The sequence below is a fragment of the Corapipo altera genome, unplaced genomic scaffold (assembly GCF_003945725.1).
Source record: "Corapipo altera isolate COAL_440 unplaced genomic scaffold, ASM394572v1 44, whole genome shotgun sequence".
Classification (NCBI taxonomy): Eukaryota; Metazoa; Chordata; class Aves; order Passeriformes; family Pipridae; genus Corapipo; species Corapipo altera.
Window position 1 is genome coordinate 12,231,810 of NW_020884880.1, and position 21,463 is coordinate 12,253,272.

Sequence of the window (21,463 nt, forward strand, 5' to 3'; positions counted from 1 at the left end):
AGTAAGCCCTGTAGCACCCCCTTGCCCTTATTCTGGTACTCCACCTATCAGCAAGATAGTATAAGCAAAAATACTCCATATATACAAATAATACAATGGCTAAGCAAGTGAAAAATATTAATTTCTTAAAAATACTGAGATACAATTAATGGAAAAAACTGTTTTGAAGAATCATCACTGTTTTAAAAGAAAAAAAAATTCCCTTGCTGTGTTCTTGAATCTTTGGAAACCTTTCCTCAACACTGTCCTCAAAAATGCTGATCTTACATCCAGTCTTTTGAACTTCATTTATTTCAGACCCTACTTATATTTTACACTTTATCATCATTTACTAATTTAAAGTATTTAGAATTCTTTCCATGGAAAAAAAAATATGTCAGCACAACAGTATTATATATAACTCCTGTGGACAAGAAGTAAAGAATTCCCTAACTACTTAAAGTAAGCAACACTTGCTGGGAGGAATTTGGACCATATACCAAGACACATGACTTAACAGCAATGATCACAGTAATGTCTCAGATTCCATAATCACCCATGTCTCTGCTGACTTAAACCTACTTTTCTGTTTTGTAATGACCAATTAATAATTTCTTCCTTTTAGGCTACTGGTTTTAGGAACTGATACACAGCTGTAAAGCACAACTGAGGCTGCTTGACACTGAACATTGTGTTGAGCCCAGATACTCCGACTGTGATACACTGAAAACTCTAAAATAAGCAAAGGTGTCCTGAAAAAGAATTTTCATTAACACAGTGCTGTGAAATCTTCACTTCTAGTGTCAAAAAGTCAGTATTTTTGACACTGCATTTTGAGAATACAAATATTTGCTGTGAGTTGGTGTTCATGAGTGACACATCAAACTTACACTCAAACTTCACTACATAATCATTACTTCCTTCTTCCCAAGAAAAGTTAAGTCAGAGATATGTTCTTTTTTTTCTCCCCAGCTTCATGCTCATGAAAGGGAGCTCATAAAAGGGAGCTCATAAAAACAATTTGCTTCTTCAAAACTCATGCAGTCGAGAAAGAAGTGAGAATGAGGATGGTATTAAGTTATGCCTCCTAACTGCCAGGGTTTACTATTAGAAAAAAATAAAGCAACAAAGCTGCTTAAAGCAACAACTATAAGAAAGAAACAGGATGATTACTCTCTACATTCATATTCAATGTCAGAAATCAGTTCTGAAACAACATCAACATCATTTTAAAACTACTTAAAATAATTTATTTAAAGTAAGTAAACAAACTGTTTCTCTGCACATCACACTTCTTATAGCATGAAAGTTAAGACATTTCTTACCTTTCCCTGGGCTTTGCCTCAGTTACAGAGTTTCCTAACCTAAGTTTCCAATCACACTGCAAAACAGAATTACTGGCCAGATACCTGGGCTTGACCAAACTGTTTGGCAGAGGATTGACAGCAGGAATCAAAAGACAAAGGCAAACCTTCCATTCCCTTCATCCTTTGCCTGATTAGAGACTGAATCAATCCTCAAATTTAATTTACAGAAAACTAAGAATGATGCAAATTGTATTGCCTGGAGATCACCACAGCACTGAATCTCACCGTGCTTATCTCCTCTCACCCGGAAGTTGTTTGTGCTATGGACAGGCTGAGAAGGGATAGCACAAAGCCACAGTCTTGTGTCACGTTACATTGCTTCAGGATTACTTGTTCTGTAAAGGCAGTTTTTACCTCCACGCACCAAATAAGCACCATTAAAATAAGAACCAAAACTTATCTTTAGAATAATTTTAATGGAAATTATACTGTATACCTTGGAAACTACTGCGAGGAGAAAGAGAACAGAAGAAAAAAGCCAACACAGGATTGAAATTTAAGTATGTTAGCTCAGATTAACACCTATTTTCTCCAATTGTGCTAGAGCATGGTAGACAGTACACAAACTGAGTTGAGGTTGTAGAAAGCATTAAGGTGGCAGGCAGTAGTTAGCATTGCAGTTTTGGGTATGTGCTCCACATAGACATGAAACCACAGAAGACAATACCGAAGGCCTTAAAATGATGTCACTGAAACCTCAAATTAATAAAAAAATTCTGTCTTCAAGGGCTGTAACAGATGGTAACAACTTTAAAGATGGCACGTGTTCTCTTTTATGACAAGTCCATTGCTTAAAACACCACTAAACTAGAAACTCTGTGCATCTAGGTAGCTCTACCCACACACAGAGTTATTTAATACTGCAGTTTCAGAGTTTGTTTTATGTTACAGCTTGTAACATTCAGGTGTGGACTGCAAAATCATAAAGAGTGCACTAAGGTAGAAAATAAATAGCTAATTAAGCAAAAATGGACCTTTATTGACAATATTTTTAATTTTGCTTAGCCAAGTTTTCGTCCATGAGTTTATTAAACATCGAAAATACTAAAGCCCAGTTTGCTGAAGACAGTATAAAGACTTCTCTTCCTGAAGAATCTTGCAAGGGAAGTTTTACAAGTTGGTAATTCTATGGCAGTTCTGATGTTTTTTATTTTACCTGAATAACCACAGTAAAACCCTGACTAACACTGAGAACCAGGAAAACGGTGTTTCTATGGTAAATATGAATTTGTATGTGCTATTAAAGAAGAAAGTGAATTAACAAATCAAAAGACTAAATTGCTCACATCTCTTTGTACACCCTCCAACTATCAACCCACTCCTCCTGCCAGCACACAGTACAAAGCGAATACCACTGAAATCTATGCTTTTAATAGGCTAATAGACTGTTACCATTCTGGATACTGGTTTGAAGCTATCCAGCTTCTGCCTGGAAAATTCATCTACACTCTCTCCTGCCACAATCAGGAAAAAAAATAGCTAAGCAATGAGACAGCTAGAGAATACAGCATCAGTTAGTCCTGATTACTGCAACAGTTATCAAAATTTTCCAATTTACAAACCTGTGCAAAAATTTCCATATCCTCTTTTTAATTCAAACACTCTTTACTCAAACACCAAACCCAGTATTACTAAATGAACTGGCTTAAGTTTCTTCTGAAATGCTGACATAAAAGCCACTGGAGAACCACAGAAATGCAAAATTTTACTTACTTGAGAATATGCAAATTATAGCCAAATAAATAATAACAAGGTACAATGAGCTGCGTACCTGAAATTCAGTATTTATAAAGCTAGTGGATCTGTGAAAACAGACGATTAGAAGCCTCTAACATGAAAATGTTTTGAGGACAAAAACAAGATGCAGATTAATTTCTCTTCCCTCTTCATAAGGATGTAGCATATTTGCCTTCTGCATTCCAGAGCTTACCATAGCATTGCAGCTGTACAAATAATTTTTTTCTGTTTTCTTAACAGGCATTCTGAACTCCTTATTTGTTCTACATTATTAGGTCAGGTAACAGCAGGGATAATGGTGCTCCACCCTTTGGCCATGAAAGGAAAAAAGAGTAATTCACTTACCTGGGAAAATAGAAAGGACAGCCAACTGTAATTAAATGCAACCAATCAGGCCTAATTAAAGGAGACTAGACCAAACTGGAGTGTGCTCTTTTACCATCAAGTTTAGATGAACAGCTATACAAGAAACAAATAAGGCCAGCTCCTGTGAGGCTTGTCAACTAGTATTTCACCTAACACTCTTCAATATCATATGGATTAAAAAGAGAAGGACTGCTCTAAGGCGCTGGAGCCATAGGTTTGTAATTCCATTTAAGCATATAATTATTAAAGCACATTTGCGGAAGATAAAACAATTAAAGAATCATCTAAAATCTATTGCAAACTTATGTTTTATTTTTACTTAGTTATGTCAACACATCAGAGTCAAAATTAAGAGCTCCACTGTAAAAGGTAAGATAGCCTTTTCTGAAAAGTTCACAGTTCAAATAGATGAGATGGAAAAAGCATAAAGAAAAATAATGTCTACTTGATAACATGAAAATGAAGCACCACTCCAAGATCACGGGGAAATAAATTAATTTAACTAAAAACTGAAACCAGATTCCTTGAACTATCCCTTCTTTGTGACGTTGTTGCATTTCAGGTTTATTAGCCACATTATGAGACAACAGTTTCCAGAAAACTGACATAAAAATGGACCAAATATGAAAATACTCTAAACTGCTGCACAGTCACACCAAGGCAGCAATTCTCTGAAGACAGAGCTCAAAGCAAAGAACTCAAAATATATATTAACTAATACCCCTCTCCCAATATTATATGTATTACTGCTCCAGATCTACTTACTGTTTGAGATTCAAGTGAATAGGTAAGATAAGTGAAGCTCAAAAAAAAAAAAGAGTAATTTATCTCAGAATATATGTAGAGCTTCTTTAACAAAAATGTAAGCAAGAATACAAGATCATCTACTGTAAGAACCTAAGCATCCAAAAAGCACTGTTATAAGGTTTGGCTGTATCTTCCAGTTATAAGATGAAGCCCTGTAACGTAGTTTTTATATTCACCGCAGAAGAGTTTTTCAGCATGTGTGACAACTGCACATCATTTCAGCAGAACATGCATTCTGTGTTGAAGTAGCTTAGGCACAATCCAAAAAAAAACCGCAGCCCTTAAAGAATTGGGTGCTGCTACAATTTTAGAATTTTATGATAATCATTTTCACGCGACACTTATGTTCTCTGCTCCCTTGTTGTTTCCCTCCACTGAAACAACCTTAAAATTAAAAGCATGACGTAGTGTAAAATGTTCCTTTCTCCAATGGTCAGAAAATTCAACCTAATAGATACAGGAAGTTAGTCATCATCACATGACACAACTAATTTTTCCTCTCAAGTTATTGCTGATAATTGCAGTGCTCCAAACGACAAGGCATGCAGAACATTATTTCATACAAAGTGATTATTAATTGTCACATCACTTTAAAATATCATTTGTTAACTAATGATAACTGAAAATTTTATTTTTTTCATAGCTTCTCAAAATATAATAAACCATTCCACCTTTCCTCTAGTACTTGAATATTTCTACTCAACTCCAAGAACTTTCACAATCTCTTTTTCTTTTTTTTTGCCCTCTGATAAATACACATGGACATTTAAAGCCATAATCATTTGACCATTTTGAAAAGTCGACAGCAAAAAGTTTCTGTACAATCATAGTCATTCTGGAAGATATAAAACAAAACAGTGTGGATACTCATGTTGCTTTATTTACAGTTCATCTCCAGAGCCCTTTCAAAAAAACACATTGCTTTCTTGCAAGGTTATAATATCATGTATTAGGCAGAAGACGGAAACTTATCGTAACATTTAGAGCAATAGCAAACTTTTGCTTAATACAAAAGCCAAAAAGAATAAAGAAAAAATAATGGGCAAGTTGCTGGGAATAGCTGTAAGGTAAGTCAATTTTTTAATTAAAAAAAATTGCATACCAGAAAATGTTAATGAGCCAAAAGTCCCCTGAGTTCACTTTTACACATTCTGCACTATTTTGATGTTCCTGCTAAAGAAAACTGAACTGTTCTCACTCAGAACTGAAGACATTCTTTTTTCAATGTCATAGCAAAACCTAAAATCCGAAAGCATCTTATTCATTGTGTTACTTTACTCACTTACTTTAAGCAACTCAGAGTTATCAAACTAGAAGTAGATAAGACAAAGTGATCGCAAGTCACAAAGTAAAAAATTTCAACCGTACCTTTAACTTCTTCATAAATGCTCTCATCTGTCGGTTCACTGTTCACTTGTCCAACATCATCGTATTCCTCTTCCTCCTCCTCAGGAATAGTATTAGATCCTGTATCTATGTGGCAGCAATTTAAAAGGTTAACACTTAGCAGAAAAGAATACCTAAGCAGACATTTATGCAAAATGAAAACAATTCTTCTATGACCTGCTCCTTACAGTATACTCTGCTTATTTTCTTATCCTGTTCAAGGGATAAGGGACAGTTCATATAAGGGAGCTTATATAAGGCAGAGCTTTCAAGCTTTCCAGTATTTCTAGTATTCTTCGAGAAAGGCAAAAATTTTGCAAAAAGAGAAAAGTCATATAAAAGCTACAACACAATGGAAAACTAGGACTTGCTATTTCAAACTTTGACATGTGTACTAACATGACAGAGAAGTTAATGGACAGAACTACCATCATGAAGCACTATTGCCAATAAAGGCTACTGCTCTACTGGCTGGCTTACCTTGAATTACAAATTTGACTTGCTGTACCCATTCCTCTGCTTCTTTGGGAGTGGCAGCTGTAAACTATTAAACATTTATTAATAACTACTAGCAGTAATGACAAAAACACAACTACAATTTCATTAGCAATAAAAAAGAGGGACTGTAACATTCTCATCACTTCCTCAAGAAACCATTAGTAATTCTTTTCATGTTTTCTGGTACTTTTCTTGCAAGGATGCTTCTTATAATGTACAGCTAATTTTGACAAATTTACGTAATTGAAGGAGAGGATGATGGATTTGAAACTCTGATCAGCAGCTGGCAGCTGTGCAGAAAAAAGCTGCTTCTCTTCATCAATGTCAAAGCCAGAACTGATGAACAAAATTTGCCCTTGACAATTAGAAGACACCCATGAATTTCTTTAGACTGCTGGGTACAGTTTTCTTAAAAATGTTCTTGTCAGACTCCAACACACTACCTGACAGCTTAATTAACTGGCTTTCAACCGCAATCTCAGATATTTAAAACTTATTAAACTTACATTCTATATTGATGTCTAGCTGATAGATCTCTGAATTGCACAGCTGATATGTGCCTTTATGTAGATTTTTCTTTAAAAGTCACAACCAATACAATATGTATTTAACACTGATACATATTTTAACTTTTTCTTTTTACTATTTAATTCCTCCAAAAAATCACAGACACACTATACAATAGATATTAAAATGCTAATATTGAAATGACTGATAGATAAAGATGATAGATTACCTCGCTCTTGACCAAAAAGATAATATTTTAACACGTACATACATATGTTTAATCACGTTTTTTTTCCTAATATATGAATGCACAATATAAGCAAGGGAGGGTTTCCTTTTTTCATTAATATGTCAGTCCAGGTTGTTTTACTGAAATGTTAATTCAGTAACTGGAATTGTAACGGCTTTATCAATTTAATTTCAAGTCAACATAAAAAAGTCCAACCTGATAAATGCGCTTATCAGGAGCAGAGATTTCAAAACAGCAATCTTTCTTTGCATCCTTCCGAAGGCTATTATTCATTCTGATGGTGTAGCCCTCTAAGGCAAATTCACCTTTCTGTTGTTTGTCTGTTGGAGATAAAAAACAAAGTTGGAGCTTCATTTACAACAGTAAACGTAAGTGGCTCAGCAGGTTATCATTTATTCAGATTTTGTTTTCTATTTCATGAATTTTACAAAGAACAGGGAGGCTTTTAGCAAAATGATTAAGTGATGCTTCTGGAGATAAAGCTTTATTTTAAAGGAAGATGTACATAAAAGTACATTTTCCTGTAGGATGCCTAAGGAATTCCACAGGGGGATGTTTGCAGATGGTGGTCTTATTTAGTAAGAAGTGCATGTTATGACACTTGTGTCTAGGGAAAGCCAAGAACTGGAACTTGCAAGACACGTTTCCTATAAATCAGTGTCTCTTTCAGGTTCAGTAAACCAAAGGGAAAACCTGTCTAACTTAGAACTTGCTGAGCTCCCTCCTAAACTAACCACTTCACTCAAAAAATAAACTTCAAACTCCTTTTTAAGCAATTGGAAAAGCTTCTTTTCACATTCTCCCACCCACTCCCAGATGTGCCTCCTTTCCATATGGCAGAAATACAGAATGAATTTTGTTATAAATTCAGGTGTGTGCATGTGTGTTGGTTCCAAAAGCATTTCTCTCAAAACAGCAAATGTTTAATTAGCTAATAAAAGTACTGAGCCCTACCACAGTTTATTACGTACAGCCATGTGGTTGTTTTAAAGACAATTCTACTTTTCAAAGGCTCTGGTTTATAAAAGTATCACTTACAACAGATCTGAGTTTAAATATACCGCATGTTGGGCAAGCGGCACCTGTGTACTCCTTTTGAGCTCTTCACACCAAACTCTACTTCGGATTTTATGTGTTCTGGCAGATTTTGGTGAATATTAAAAGCAAACAAAAAATGTAAAAGTGATTAAGTTTTGCAATTTCTGCAGATCACAGTGCAGCATTCAAGTGAAGATAGGCATCATGAGTCACATTTCGTGCAGGCAAACAAAGAACAAAATAGAGTTGCATATGGAAGAAAATGCCATTCAGTGTTGGGTTTTTTTTACACAGTAAAGCATTAATTAACAATAAGCATCAGGCACAAGAGTAAAACCACTCTAAGTATTTCTGAATAGAACTTAGGTGCAAATTGAGCATCCATTGCTTACACTTGTCAACAAACGGAGAAAATTCTACAGTAGACAAAATAGGGATAACTACAATTTTTGACATAATTTTGTCATATTTCTGGAAATTTAATTGGAAAAAAAAATCTTTTTCCACTCCTAAGAGGACAAAAATTGGCTAACATAGCAACATGAACATCAATGGATGTAAGGGCAGTCACCAGTCAAATACTCTTGCTAGTAATCTTATATGCGCACAGACACAAATTCTTTGTCCTTCCACCTTTTTATGAACTCTCACCCAGGGCAAGTAAATACCAAATAACACAATTATATGAGAAAATCCAGGGCACTGTTCTATTTTCTCTTCTAGTCCCTTCCCCCACAGTAGGTTCTATTATGTCTTGAATAAGTCCTAATGATACAGAACTAATATTTTATATTTTCTCAATGGTCCACCCCTATATCAAACAGCACACACATGCAAAATTCATGAAACCACACCAAGGCAGATATTAGAAATAATAACTTGCAGTAGGTTAACTAGGTTCCATTTTAATGAAATTCATTTTTGCCTAGGAATTTTATTGTTCCCTCACTTGTGACCTCAGGGAGAAGACCAAGTGAAACACATTAATTTCTCACTCTCCCATGCTGGAGGTTTATCAAACCCCAAGAAGATAGGAACACGCAGACAGAATAAACAAACACCAGGTTCAAAAGGTAAAAACATTTTGTCAAGATAAAAATTAGGCAAATATTCAAATTTAGTCTCTTGGATTATTTCTAAGACTACTTCTCTGTGACATGGATGATCCCTTTTATGGTAATAGACTTTTACACAGTGAACCTCAGATGATCTCTGCACTGGTACTCATTCTTTCAAAAAGCATTGCAGCTAAACATAAAGATGCCGTACTTTGGAAGGGGATGGTGCATGGTACACATATTCTATTTGATTGTTCTGGCATTTATACTGGTTTTGTCTTACCTCTCTGAAAATCCCATTTCAGTGCTAATGAAAATTACCTGTATGCACCACCAAATACATATGTATATGTATCTCCTTTGCTATTAATTTTTTTCACTGACCTTTACAGCAATAGGCTAGTCATAGCATTGCTACTTTTACTTCTAATTGTCTTAGCAGTAACCTCTGATTAAAGTCCAGTGTAGTAATACGCATACACTTAAAATGTTAAAAATGAGGAAATTCTAAGACAATGAGACACTTCACAGCCCTGACTCAGAACCTACTAAAGTTGAGAGAAAGACTGTCAGTATTCACACTCCCTGTAGCAGCAAGCCAGATGTAAGATCTAGTATGTCCTGAGAAATGGCTCCACAAATACAGAATGGCAGGGCACAGGCCAGCTGTAGCTCAGCTGCATGCTCTGATGATGAAAAGCAATGAAGGTCTACAAATCCCAGTTGTTCTTGCAGAATACACCTTTCCAGTTAGGATAGGAGACCAACCCCATCAGCTGATCACCATGAAGCAAACCATGACCCAGGGTAGCTGTTTGGCCAAGCACAGCAGTCAGGTGCAGGCTTGAATGAAGGGCCATCTTGGGATCATCAGACTCAACAATCATCTCAACTTTGTTTATTGGCAAAGGCTTGCAGCTAAGTAGTCCTGCAGACAGACTCGCGCTTTCGGGTTAAAGCTACCCTGTGAAGTGAGTGCCACAGTGACTTGTGTGAACTTTCACATGCAGAGTTAAATTGTTTATATCAGAAATATTTTCTGGAGACTGTGCCTTAGGGAGAATTAAACAGTTTTTGATGTTTAAAAACTTTGAAGACTAAAAGATTTTACTTGGAGACTTAAAATTAGATATAATTGGGTTTTATGGCAGGAACCTTAGAAGTAGCTTCAAGAAGCACATTTACATTACAGAGATTTAATTTTCATTCTGAACCCCCAAATCAGAGCCAGAGTTTTGCTTAGGCAGTAACACAACAGCATACTTAGGAGGAAATAGGAAGATGCATGCTAATGGAACATGCTTCTCTGAAGAATGACAACATTTTTGCTGCCTCTTATTTTCTCAGGATAGGGCTTTTCAATTCAACAACAGGAAACCCTTAAGTTGTTCCAGAACAATACAGAACAGAGATGCAAAAAGCATAGTAATATCAGTCTTGTAAAAACAAAAAGGATCACAAATATCATCACGCATAAGTTATTTCACAATGAAGCCCAATCTCATTTCAGAGTAAGCTGTTCTTTGCTCTCACCCCTCATGCTCCTCCTCTCCCCTTCTTTCCATGTCAGGTACACAACAAAAGAATAAATCTAGGTCTGTGATGATCATTTGGCAACAGGAATTTAGAACCATAAAGAGGTAGTATAGCAGAGTGGAGAGTCAGAAACTAAGGTATTTTAGAGAAATAAATATGAGAGGGCTCTATTTAAAATAGTGAAAGTTCAGACCTGAATTAAATTTGAGAGCCACTTTAAACATTTTTCTTACATATAAACTTCATTCATCCAAAAAATGGTTAAATGTTGTTAACAACGGAAATAGGGCCAATATTATATTGGGGAAAGAGAGTCTCAAGGGAGGCAGAGAAAAAGGGTTTTGAAGAAACCTTGTGTAACTAAGTCCATGGGAACTTTTAAAACAAAGAAGGGTAAACCTTCAATGAGATCTTGAAATAACTGGGTTGTAAATTTGAGGCCTAAGGCACTGTGCCCATATTATTAGCACATGTAAAAAGAATTAGTGCATTCTGAAGAACAGAGAGTACTCGGATAGCAGAAAGGAAAGAAGTTGCAGAGGAAGGCATAAGGAACAAAGGCAAACAGAAAGATTTCAGAGAGTGATAAAGTATTTATAGATACTATTAGAATCTATAATTTAACTCTCTTCATCTTGAAATTAGGAGTCTGTAAGATTTTATGGTTTACATGGCTTCATGCTAAATGTAGTTTCACATACTTTTCCATGTGCAGGATGTCTGCTTTCTAAATATAGTTAAGAGTCAGTATCTCCAAAATGGTAATTCCTTTTCCAGCTTTTGGAACAGTCCTTCCCAAATGCATGCACAGAAGTTCTTCCCTTTTAGACAGCAGATCTGAAATGTAATTGCCTTTTTTTTTCTTCTTTCCTTTAATCTGGCCCTCTGAGAAATGGAAATTTAAAAAAAAAAAATTAAGAAATTGAGGCAATGACTGAAACACACTATTTAGGGCACCAATTTGTTTATATTGAGTTTGCTTATACCAAGTAGCTATTTTTTAAATAATACACTATTAATCACAAGTATGCCTCTCAAGGTCTGAATTTAACAGTCTCATAACAGAAGATCCAGTATACATTAGATAGATGCCTTTGATTGCCATCACTCTGCTACAACAAAGTCCTATTGAGCATGCATAATTTCCTCTTTTGCACAAATAGACGTAGTCCACTACTGGCCTGGCCATCATTATCTTACTATTCAGAGAAATCCAAAATTATCATGTCCATGTTAAAAGTAAAGAAATTTAAAAAAAAAAAACCTAAGATTTTTCTAAAAGCCTCTGAATCACACTCCTCTTCAACATCATATTACTGGCAAGCAAGCAGATACCATTTTCAAGTTATAAAAATGAAAATAAATTTTTAGTGCCCATTAACAGGGGAAAAATTACCATAATGTTATCAATTACTGTCTTGCTAAACATTTAGCTGATCCTTCCAGTTTGCTGAGACAGAAGGGCATATAACATTGTGGCCTAGTGAGGAAGAAGTAATGAAGCCATTAATTCATTCATTTATAAAGCAACAAATTAACTTTCCTTCTTCACATGCACTTTGAGGTCTGAAAGGTTATCCATACCATCTCGGTGTCTGAGGACACAGGAACAGCCAGAGATCATACAGAAAAACGACAGGCAATTAGGGTAGTCAACTCAGGGTGCAACTGCATGGAAGAAAAGAAAAGAGAGGACTATAAAAGGTTTATGGAAGGAAAGACTATGAAAAGGAGGACCAGGCAAGCTTCTGGAAATCCCACCCAGCTTTGACATTTGAACACACTCCTCTGCAATGTTGTGGGCTACAAGCCAGCAAGAGATACTGAGGCACAAGCACAAATACACATGCGCTTCCTGCAATACCTATTCCTGACATGTGATTAGGTCTAACCTTTAAGCCTTTTTCCTCCATCTACTCCACATACCATTGATCATGAGAAAAAATGTAAGTGATTCGCTTAGACCTGTCTAAGCACAGATAAATAACATTATTTCACTACCCAAGGCTGCACCAAATGTAGGAGAAAATAGAGATAAAAACAGGGAAACAAGACATACACCAGCCTGCAGGCATCACAACTGCTAAAAGAATGCTTGTAGTCTCTTAGGTGAACAAACACACAGCCATTTACTGTATTTTCACAGGCTTTAGCTTGTACTGTATTCTCCTGGACTAGGTCTCATATTTTTCATCCTTCAAACTCTTCCTTACATGTGCTTATGAGCTTTATACACTTCCACACTTCTTCTTGCTTTCCCAATATAAAAAGGAGAATGTTAGAAAAATTAAAAGCATTGTGGAAACAACAAATCTACATAAATAATAAAAAGGCATCATATAGCCTCACATTTACCATTCAGTTACATTTCCACTGATACTGATGTGCAAAAATCAAACCTTGGCGAACAAATTACACACTGCACCAGACACAAAATAGCCTTCACAGACTATTCATCTATCAGTCTGGTTATAAAACAGACACAGTTCAAAACAAGCCAAGATGGACCTGGAAGCCCTGTTGCCTCTCAGCTTTGTCCCACAACACAGAGGCACTAGCACCCATTAAAAGCAACACAGGCAGCAGGACTGAGTACACACAGAATCCCTGTTACTTTGAAGCAAGGTTCACCTTGACAAGGGGGAATTTACCTGTGTTGTGTGAATCAGCCCTGGAACCTGTCAGAAACCAGGGCACAGCTTATAGAAAACCTCCAGACACTGCACAGGCTAGGGCAGACCAGCACTGTTTATGGACACCATCCCAGGAGTGGCAGCAATCTGCACAAAGCCACCCAAACGCACACTTCAACACTATTGGTAAGAACCACAGTTGGTAAGAACACACACTGATTTTCTATACGGTCCAAGTTATCTGGCACAGCATCAAGGCTTACAGTAAAAGAAGGACCCAACACAATAGTGTACTATGGCAGGTACCACTGCTGGCCACAATTGTGGGAGTGAAAACAGTTTCAGGTTTCAGTTTCAGGTTACCAGACCTCCTCACGATTGCCTCATTGCACACATCGTCGTCCATGCTGACAATCTGCAGCTAAACCGCATGATAAACTGCGGCACCAGTCACATGGAGGTAGGGCAGAAATTCATGCATCTGATTTGTTTGCTTCCTCCATGAACTACTGTTTGGAGTCCAACCATGCCATGCTCTCTACAACTACCTGAAAGGACATTGTCATGAGATAGGGGTCAATCTCTTTTCCCAAATAACAAGCGATAGGACAAGAGGAAATGGTCTCAAGTTGCACCAGGTTTAGATTGGATATTGGCAACAATTTTTTCATTGAAAGGGTTGTCAAATAAGGGAACAGGCTGCCCAGAGAAGTGGTGGAGTTACCATCCCTGGAGGTATTTAAAAGACATGTAAATATGGCTCTTAGGGACATTGGTTTAGTGATGGGCTTGGCAGTGCCAGGTTAATGTTTGGACTCAATGATCTTAGAAATGATTCTATGATTCTATACAATTTCCATGGACTATGTGCCCCTCCCATATCTTTACTTTATGGTTAGGAGAACCTTCCTCAAAAAATCTGCATTCTACAAAAGCTGTAAATGTATAAGCCAAACATTTGTATATAGATTCATAAAAGAAAAAAGATCCCACAGAACATCACAATTCCTAACAGGACACCAATCTTTTGAGTGCTAGGGAACATACTTCCATGTATCTTAACTTTCAGTACAGGTATTATAAGTTTCAACACAGATTTGATAATCGGGTTGTTGCAAAAGAAAAAAAAAAGATGGAAAAACAGCAGGTGGGCAACTTTCCTGCCTTAATTCAAAGGCCATATGCTAGAAAGCATAAATAAACTAATGAGCCTAACCACAAGGAAAATATGTTAAAAAACCACAACCTTGTTTTTCTAAAAAATAGCAGATAAAAATACAATATTTTAAAATGCAGAACTAGCAATATATTCTGAAAAAAAAAATTGCTGCTCCTAAAGTACTAGGCAATGTATAACTATATATATAAACAAACAGCACATGATCATTTTCCAGTGAAAGAAATAAATCAGTACTGACAAATCAGTGTTATGCCACACCTCCAAAAAATTTTTCAATACAGAATGTTTATGCTTTTGAAGCTTGACCAATCTGTAAATCCCAAGGAAAGAGTAAAGAAGAAAACGGAACATTTCACAGATATACTAACAGAACTCTGAAAACAGAATATGATGGGAAACTGTAGCAAAACAAAAACCAGACTTAGAATTAGACTCTTACTTTATTTCTTTTGTTTTTAAAGAGAGGATGAGTTTAAATGAGTTTAAATGAAACAAACTGGAGCAAATTAAATTATTCTTTGAAGAAAAAAAAACACAAAATAACTCAAATATAAGAAAAACAAAAGAAGAAGAAGAAGAAGAAAAAAACTTCAATGGAAAGTTTGCCTGGGAATTTTTTGGGGCAATAAAAAAAAGACAGTTGTACTTTTAAAATTTACTCAGATATATTTCTGTATCATTTGCTCTACCCTTAAACACCAAATGCACATGGCAAACAATTTAAAGGATGTTTTGACTGTCAATTTTAAAAATTTGAAGTGATATACCAATATTTATACCAGATTCCAGATTCTTTCTAAACTGGCCATTAAAAGTCACCTTCAGAACTTAGCTTTAGCTTCCACTGCTGGCTTTTAGTTAAATACATTACTTAATTTCTAGCTCTTCCAGAACTATATAAAAAGAAACAAGGAACTTCACTATGCAGCTTTTGGACTAATATTTTCCTGGATAGAACCATCTCTGAAGAACTCAGAAGTTTTAATTATTACAGGACGTTTTAAAATTAATATACTTTGGAGAGAAAGAACATTTTATGTCTAGTAAAACAATTGAGTAGCATACTATCATACTATCAAGCCAGCTGTTATTGGCATACAAAGTAGCTTTATAAGAAACTTACTCTTGTTTTTCCTCAATTTCTCTGCTTTAGAAAACAAGTACATCATTTACAGGTTCTGAAGAATGTTTACAGATTTTGAAAATTCACAGCACTGCTTTAGAACTGTTTAAAAGAGAACTTTCTTTTAGAAGTTTCATCTGATTTCTTAAAATGACCTTCGATTTGCAGTTTCCAACTCCACTAAAGTTTTTATATTCTTTTGTGCATTAAAACATAATTTTTATAATAAATATTATAAGTACCTTTGTCACTTCCATAATAGTAGAAGATCGTCTTACTGATAGCACACCAACGCTTCTGCCATTCAAAGCCAAGAAAACTGTGATCTGAAATTAATATAATCTGTGTTATATCAATTTATGTCATTACTGAACACAAATATGCTACTTCTTTTCAAGGGTGTGGTAAGAGGGAGGAGGAGCCAGGAAAGACGCTAAGGAAAGGAAACGAAATCTGGATATGAAGAAGAGAAATGCATGGCACTGAGAAGGAAATTAGAAATAAAAATTGGTGCTAAGAAAACAAATGGGAATTTGAAATCATATAAAGAGAGAAGTCATGTGTAACATTAAATATAAGGAAATAATGAAAAATTTCCTAAATATTTCCTAGAGTTATTGCAGCATTAAGTGGGTATTAAAGTGACAATATAAGATTTATTGAATCAAGGTAAATATTGACTGAACCAAAGCTGAGATCAATATTTGCCCTCTTGAAGGAAAATAAATCTTGATGTTCACTGAAACATGAAGTCAACATATGGTACTTTTACATAGGTTCCTAATGTTTTCTTCAAAAATACCTGAAAGTGTCTGAATTATGGCTGACTTTCATTGCATGATTTTGTTAGTCAATAAAGAAACAGGATTTTCTTTTAATACTATGGGAGCAATTATGTGTTATGCTTCTTTTGCATAACAATGCTTGAACACTTCAGCTTCTACTCATTTTATTTATCACTCTTGTATATAGTTATTCATGTGTATAACATTAAATATAGACATATAGACTTCCCAGAAATGAAATGTGCACTAACTTTAACAAAGACAGTTAGACTTACCTTTTCTACGTTTTTCCAAGTATCCAGCCTTCAGAACAAACTGAAGATCCTGAGCTGCAACAGGAGGAAACTGATTCCCTGAAAGAAAAACAAATTCTATAAAGCACTGCTTTTCAAGAAAAAATGCTATTGTAGCATCAATAAAATTATGGATTTTACTCTCTCAATATGCAGGAGCTAAATAGGAAGGAAAAAAATTATTCTAATAACTACTATGCCAGAATATTTTAAGTAAAAAAACCCTCTAGATGTCAATGTCAGAGCTGTTGCTACTGTCCTCACTGCTTTAGTAAGGACAAAATACAGCTGTGTAGCAGGTCCTGCAAGTCTCAGAAGGAAAAATATGTAATTAAACATGATACAGAAACTTTGTTTTGAACATGGTCTGTAAAGCAAGTTGGGTAATGAAAGCACTAAGTTTTCAAACGTGCAAACAAAATCAAGAGTCACAATTCAACATGATTAAATCAGAAATGTGGCTTTCAATACCAGCTTTGTACAAAAATATCTGGAAGCAACATATAAGGTGAGGACCCTCTATTACATGCCTACAAAAAGGGAAGTTAGAAGAAGAGATGATAAAAGGTGATGCCTGCTGTTGACAGATATTGCCTAATTTGCCATATGACACAAAAGTTCTGCCTATAGGATCTGTAAGGTGATAGTGGATAAACCAAAAACATCACACAGAAGTCTACAAAATTGTTGACTTACAGACACTAATTTTAGACACTGTAAAATATGCCTGCATCCGCAAAATGGTGAACATGTTTTTTTTCCATTTTCTCAACACTAATTCATAGCCAGAAGCATAAGACTGGCCAGTCAACCTTGTCTCAATTTAAAATAAAAATTCAAACATCAAAAATTTGTGTCTTCCATCCTACATCCTTTCATTCCTGAAAGAGCAGAATCATGATTTAAATGGAACTCCTGGTATTAAGAACAGGAATATGTTAGACGTGTCTAATATTTAACATGTATATAAATATCATACTGCTTACCCCAAGCAAAATAAGCAGAATAAAAGGTATTCCTGTACTGCTGGGTTTTTTAAGTGCATGTGAGCAACACAGTGAAGTTCCTACTACTTATTATCATTAAATATTCATAAGTCACTGTAGGTAGGTGGCAAGTTTACAAGGTAGCAATTATTTATCAAAATATATGTAATCTCGTTACGTTCTACTAATATAAACATACAAAAAAGGACTGATATCAGCAGATAAACCCTGTGCTAAAAACTCGAATTTAAACTATGCAGTTTGGGTTAAAGATCAACTGTCTGACCTCAAGCCATGAACATCATCTCTGGAAGGTCAATTTCCTGGATATTTAGGTTGTTTTAGGGGTTTTTTTAATCAGTGTCCACAAATGAATTGCTTTATGGTGGTCTTATTTAAATGTAGTTGTAATAGGAAAAATACAAGAAAAAGAGATAGGAGTATGTAGAGAATGTCATTTTTTAAAGTTAAGAAAATACTTAAAATGAAAAGGCATTCTTTAAATAATACAACTGGCTCTTTAGATAACAAAATATTTTGTTGGATACCATAAGACAGTGGACGGAATTTTATACAGACAGAATTTGATATTTCCATTTAATTTTTTTATTAATACTACTTTTAAAGATTAGGAGTACACTAACTTCTATTTCAGGTTCTGTGGAATATTGTGTTAAAAATACAAGAGTTATGGCTGCATGTACACGCACTGTAAAATGATGCAGCTGGCTCCCCTTGCTTGATAATATGCAATCACTGCGCAACATTAAATGAGAATTTAACACAAAGACAATCACTGGCTGGTATGTGATAGGTTTGATAGTTACTTAAAGGATGATCTAATGATGGTATTATGAGTGGGGGAGGTGAAGAGTTTTACAAATATACATCGTGTGCTGCTTTATATTGGTCATTGGGAGGCATCAGTGTGCAACACTTACAGCTTTACCTCACCCAGTAGGGCTCATTTTAGAACACTGCAACCCCACAGATGTGGAAGACATAAAACCTAATTAAACAAACAAAAAAAAAGCAGTTCACTCTTAAATTTAAGAATTTCAACTGCTACTTTGATCTAATTTTATCCAATATTGTTTGTATCAGCTTGAGTTTTGATGAGGAAGCTTGGCCAGTGACCATTTAGTGAAGAGTCAAATCAAATGGGACAATACAGTTCCAGAGAACCACATCATCTGGGGACTCCTTAATGTTATTCTGTTATCTGAACTGACTACTTCATAGAGGAAAAATTCCACTCTCAGTTTTGCTACTTCTGCTGAGACAAGTCAGGATAAATTCGATTATGGGATTTTATGAAACCACATTTATTTTGCATAGGGCACTAAAAGCTTGTGAGGAAAGCAACATGCATGAAAAAAAGGCAGCCTTCCACTGTCTGGTGGAAAGAAGTCCTCCTCCCACCCTCAACCCGTAAGGAAGCCAGTTCCTTTTTCTGTTCTTCAAAGGAACTGAGGCAGTAACTCCACAAAAGAAGCTGAAGCTGGCCAGCCCCACTGCCACTCACAATCTGTAAGTACCTGAAGCAGAAACAGATCACATGCATATTATCATCCTTCTGTCAGAGAAGCCTGAGAACCAAAAAATATGATGGAACTTTAATGGAAGGGCAAGAGAATCAGACCCAATTTTAATAACCCAAGACACATACAGCTGTATAAGAGAGAAAAAGCATAAATCTGGTTAAATTCCTCCTTTCATTGCCCTGTACCTCCAGAAGGAAGGGGAGGGAGAATAAGTAGTATGAAAAGTATAAAGGAAAGAGAAAGAACCACCTCCTCCCACATTCCCATGAACCACAGGTGTTGTACATATGTGGTGGGAAGAAAGCACAAACACGGATACCCTTGCCTCTGTACTGCAACAAAAACAACCTTGGGAAGAAAGAATAGAGAATGACATCTTCCTTACAGTTATGCCTAGAGTCTAAACTGTGTCATCTGTCTACCTTTCTTCCATTTTTTTCATTCCTTTACTGTCTTGTCCACATCTCAAACATGATTTAGCATGAACTGCAACCCCTAGATGTGGGAACTCGCAGCCGAAAGCTTGGAATTTATGTAACAGTTGGGTTTTGCAGTTGCTTTCAATCAGAATTGCTTCCCCATTCACTTGAAATAGATCAGGCTTGACACAAATCTCATAAAAAGGTATCACTAAAGCAATGGGTTTTTATAGTAAAAAAGCATTTGTTTACATTACACCAGCAGCTGAGATCAGGGACTCATTAGTTGACTGCTGCATGAGACTTGGAATAAGACAGCTCCTTCTATAAAGAATCTATTTAAGACAGCGAAATACTGCCAAGAAAGATGGCATTACTATTTTATTTAAATAAAGAACCATGAAGCAAATTAAACAACATGCTTCAAATCACATAGTCCTTTACAGTTCAGAGCTCTGAATTTCCCATGTTATACTCCCATGTATGCACCAAGATGTCTTCATGACAAGGAGAATTTTCCCCTTCCCTCATGAATGCAGGTGAAATGGCCTGAATTCCAGTTTTCTGTAACTTCACTGGAGACTGTCCAACATAAGAAATTAAATGTAAAGATGCAAGGAGTTTGCATCCTGGGGATGCAAGATAGAACCTACTGATGCTATCTTTCTTGGGTGTGTTGGTGTTTGTTGCTGAGAAACTTACGGTCAAGCTGGGTACTAGGTCAGAGCAAAATTTCTCTCCCAAAATCAGACCAGCAGAGATCACCATGTCTTTCCACCTACTTCCTAGCCTTGTCTGGTCTGTTTCCAGATACGACTCAAGGATTTAGAAACAAAGATGTTAAAAGGCCCATAGTCTTCCCTAGTTTATCCTCTGGTACACTGTAGTTTCTGAAGTCAATTTTAAATACCAAAGAGAAAAGTAGCACTCTGAGTCAAGAAGTGTTCTGTGGCTTGCATCTGTGTGAGTTTATATGTGGAGAAAGGTACAACAATTGCTTTTGTGTACTCTTCTGGACCTAATTTCTTCTGTGTCATTGCCCAGACAGTGGTGGGCAAGCACAGAGTTAAGGATACAAGAAAGGTCTCATTTCCATTCCTGAGTTTCTACCTCACAAATAATATTTTGAGCCTTATTCCTTTGATGTGAAGATCAGATCAATACTATCCTATACTTTAGGAGATTATTACCTTGCATCCCAATACACAGCATAAAATAAGAGGGGTCCATCTGCTTTATGTTAAAGGTTTTCCTTCATTCTTGACCACCCACTCACATAAGAATCTCCCATAATAATTTTCTTCCTATCCTGGTGGGAATTACTCCAATGTACTCCAAACTAAAATCTGCAAGTTATGCTCCACATGCATGATGTGTAAAAAAGCCATCAAAGACCAGATCAAAATATTTATGAGTCCTAAACTTTCATGTCTTAGAGAAAAGTATATTATATGTATAATACACCGGATTCTACCTCTTGGTTCTAGGCACTCTTGCGCCAAGTGAGCAGCTGGCAGTTATTATAATACTATTTCTGCCAGGCTAAAAATTCCTCCAGTGAAAAGAAAGTGAAATTATCTCATTCAAGCATAAAGCCAGCCTTTCTACTAGTCATGCTTTGACTTCAGAAAAACATTAATGTTATTAATGTACGTGTACTAATATACAGGTTCCACTGCACAAATTCCACAAACACAGAGTACCTTGTGACTTCAGAAAGACTTCCAACTACAGCTTATGGCATGACTACAATTTTTGCAACTTTCAGTCAAAAGCCTGAATGATGCAATCTTTTTTTTCACTCTACTGCAACTGTGAATTTGGTCCATTACTAAAAACAGTTTCATCAGTGTCACTTCACAGCATGAAATTCAATCACTGCACCTGGAATTTTGATTTTTGGAGGACCCAAAGTTGTTAAAATTTCATTCTGTACACAAAATAAATAAAACAAAACCAGGTTGTATTATT

General features: G+C 35.8%; 1 protein-coding gene across 2 annotated transcripts in view; it reads right to left on the bottom strand.

Moving 5' to 3' along the window:
• The window catches only part of SKAP2 (src kinase associated phosphoprotein 2), a 118,951-nt gene that overhangs the window by 32,782 nt on the left and 64,706 nt on the right, over positions 1-21,463 (bottom strand). For both annotated transcript variants that reach the window (XM_027639384.1, XM_027639383.1), the window contains exons 5-9: positions 16,526-16,603; positions 15,708-15,791; positions 7,093-7,217; positions 6,123-6,186; positions 5,625-5,729 (exon numbers count right to left, since the gene is read on the bottom strand). In XM_027639384.1, the coding sequence (XP_027495185.1) occupies positions 5,625-5,729; positions 6,123-6,186; positions 7,093-7,217; positions 15,708-15,791; positions 16,526-16,603 (456 nt within the window). The remainder of the gene's footprint in view (positions 1-5,624; positions 5,730-6,122; positions 6,187-7,092; positions 7,218-15,707; positions 15,792-16,525; positions 16,604-21,463) is intronic.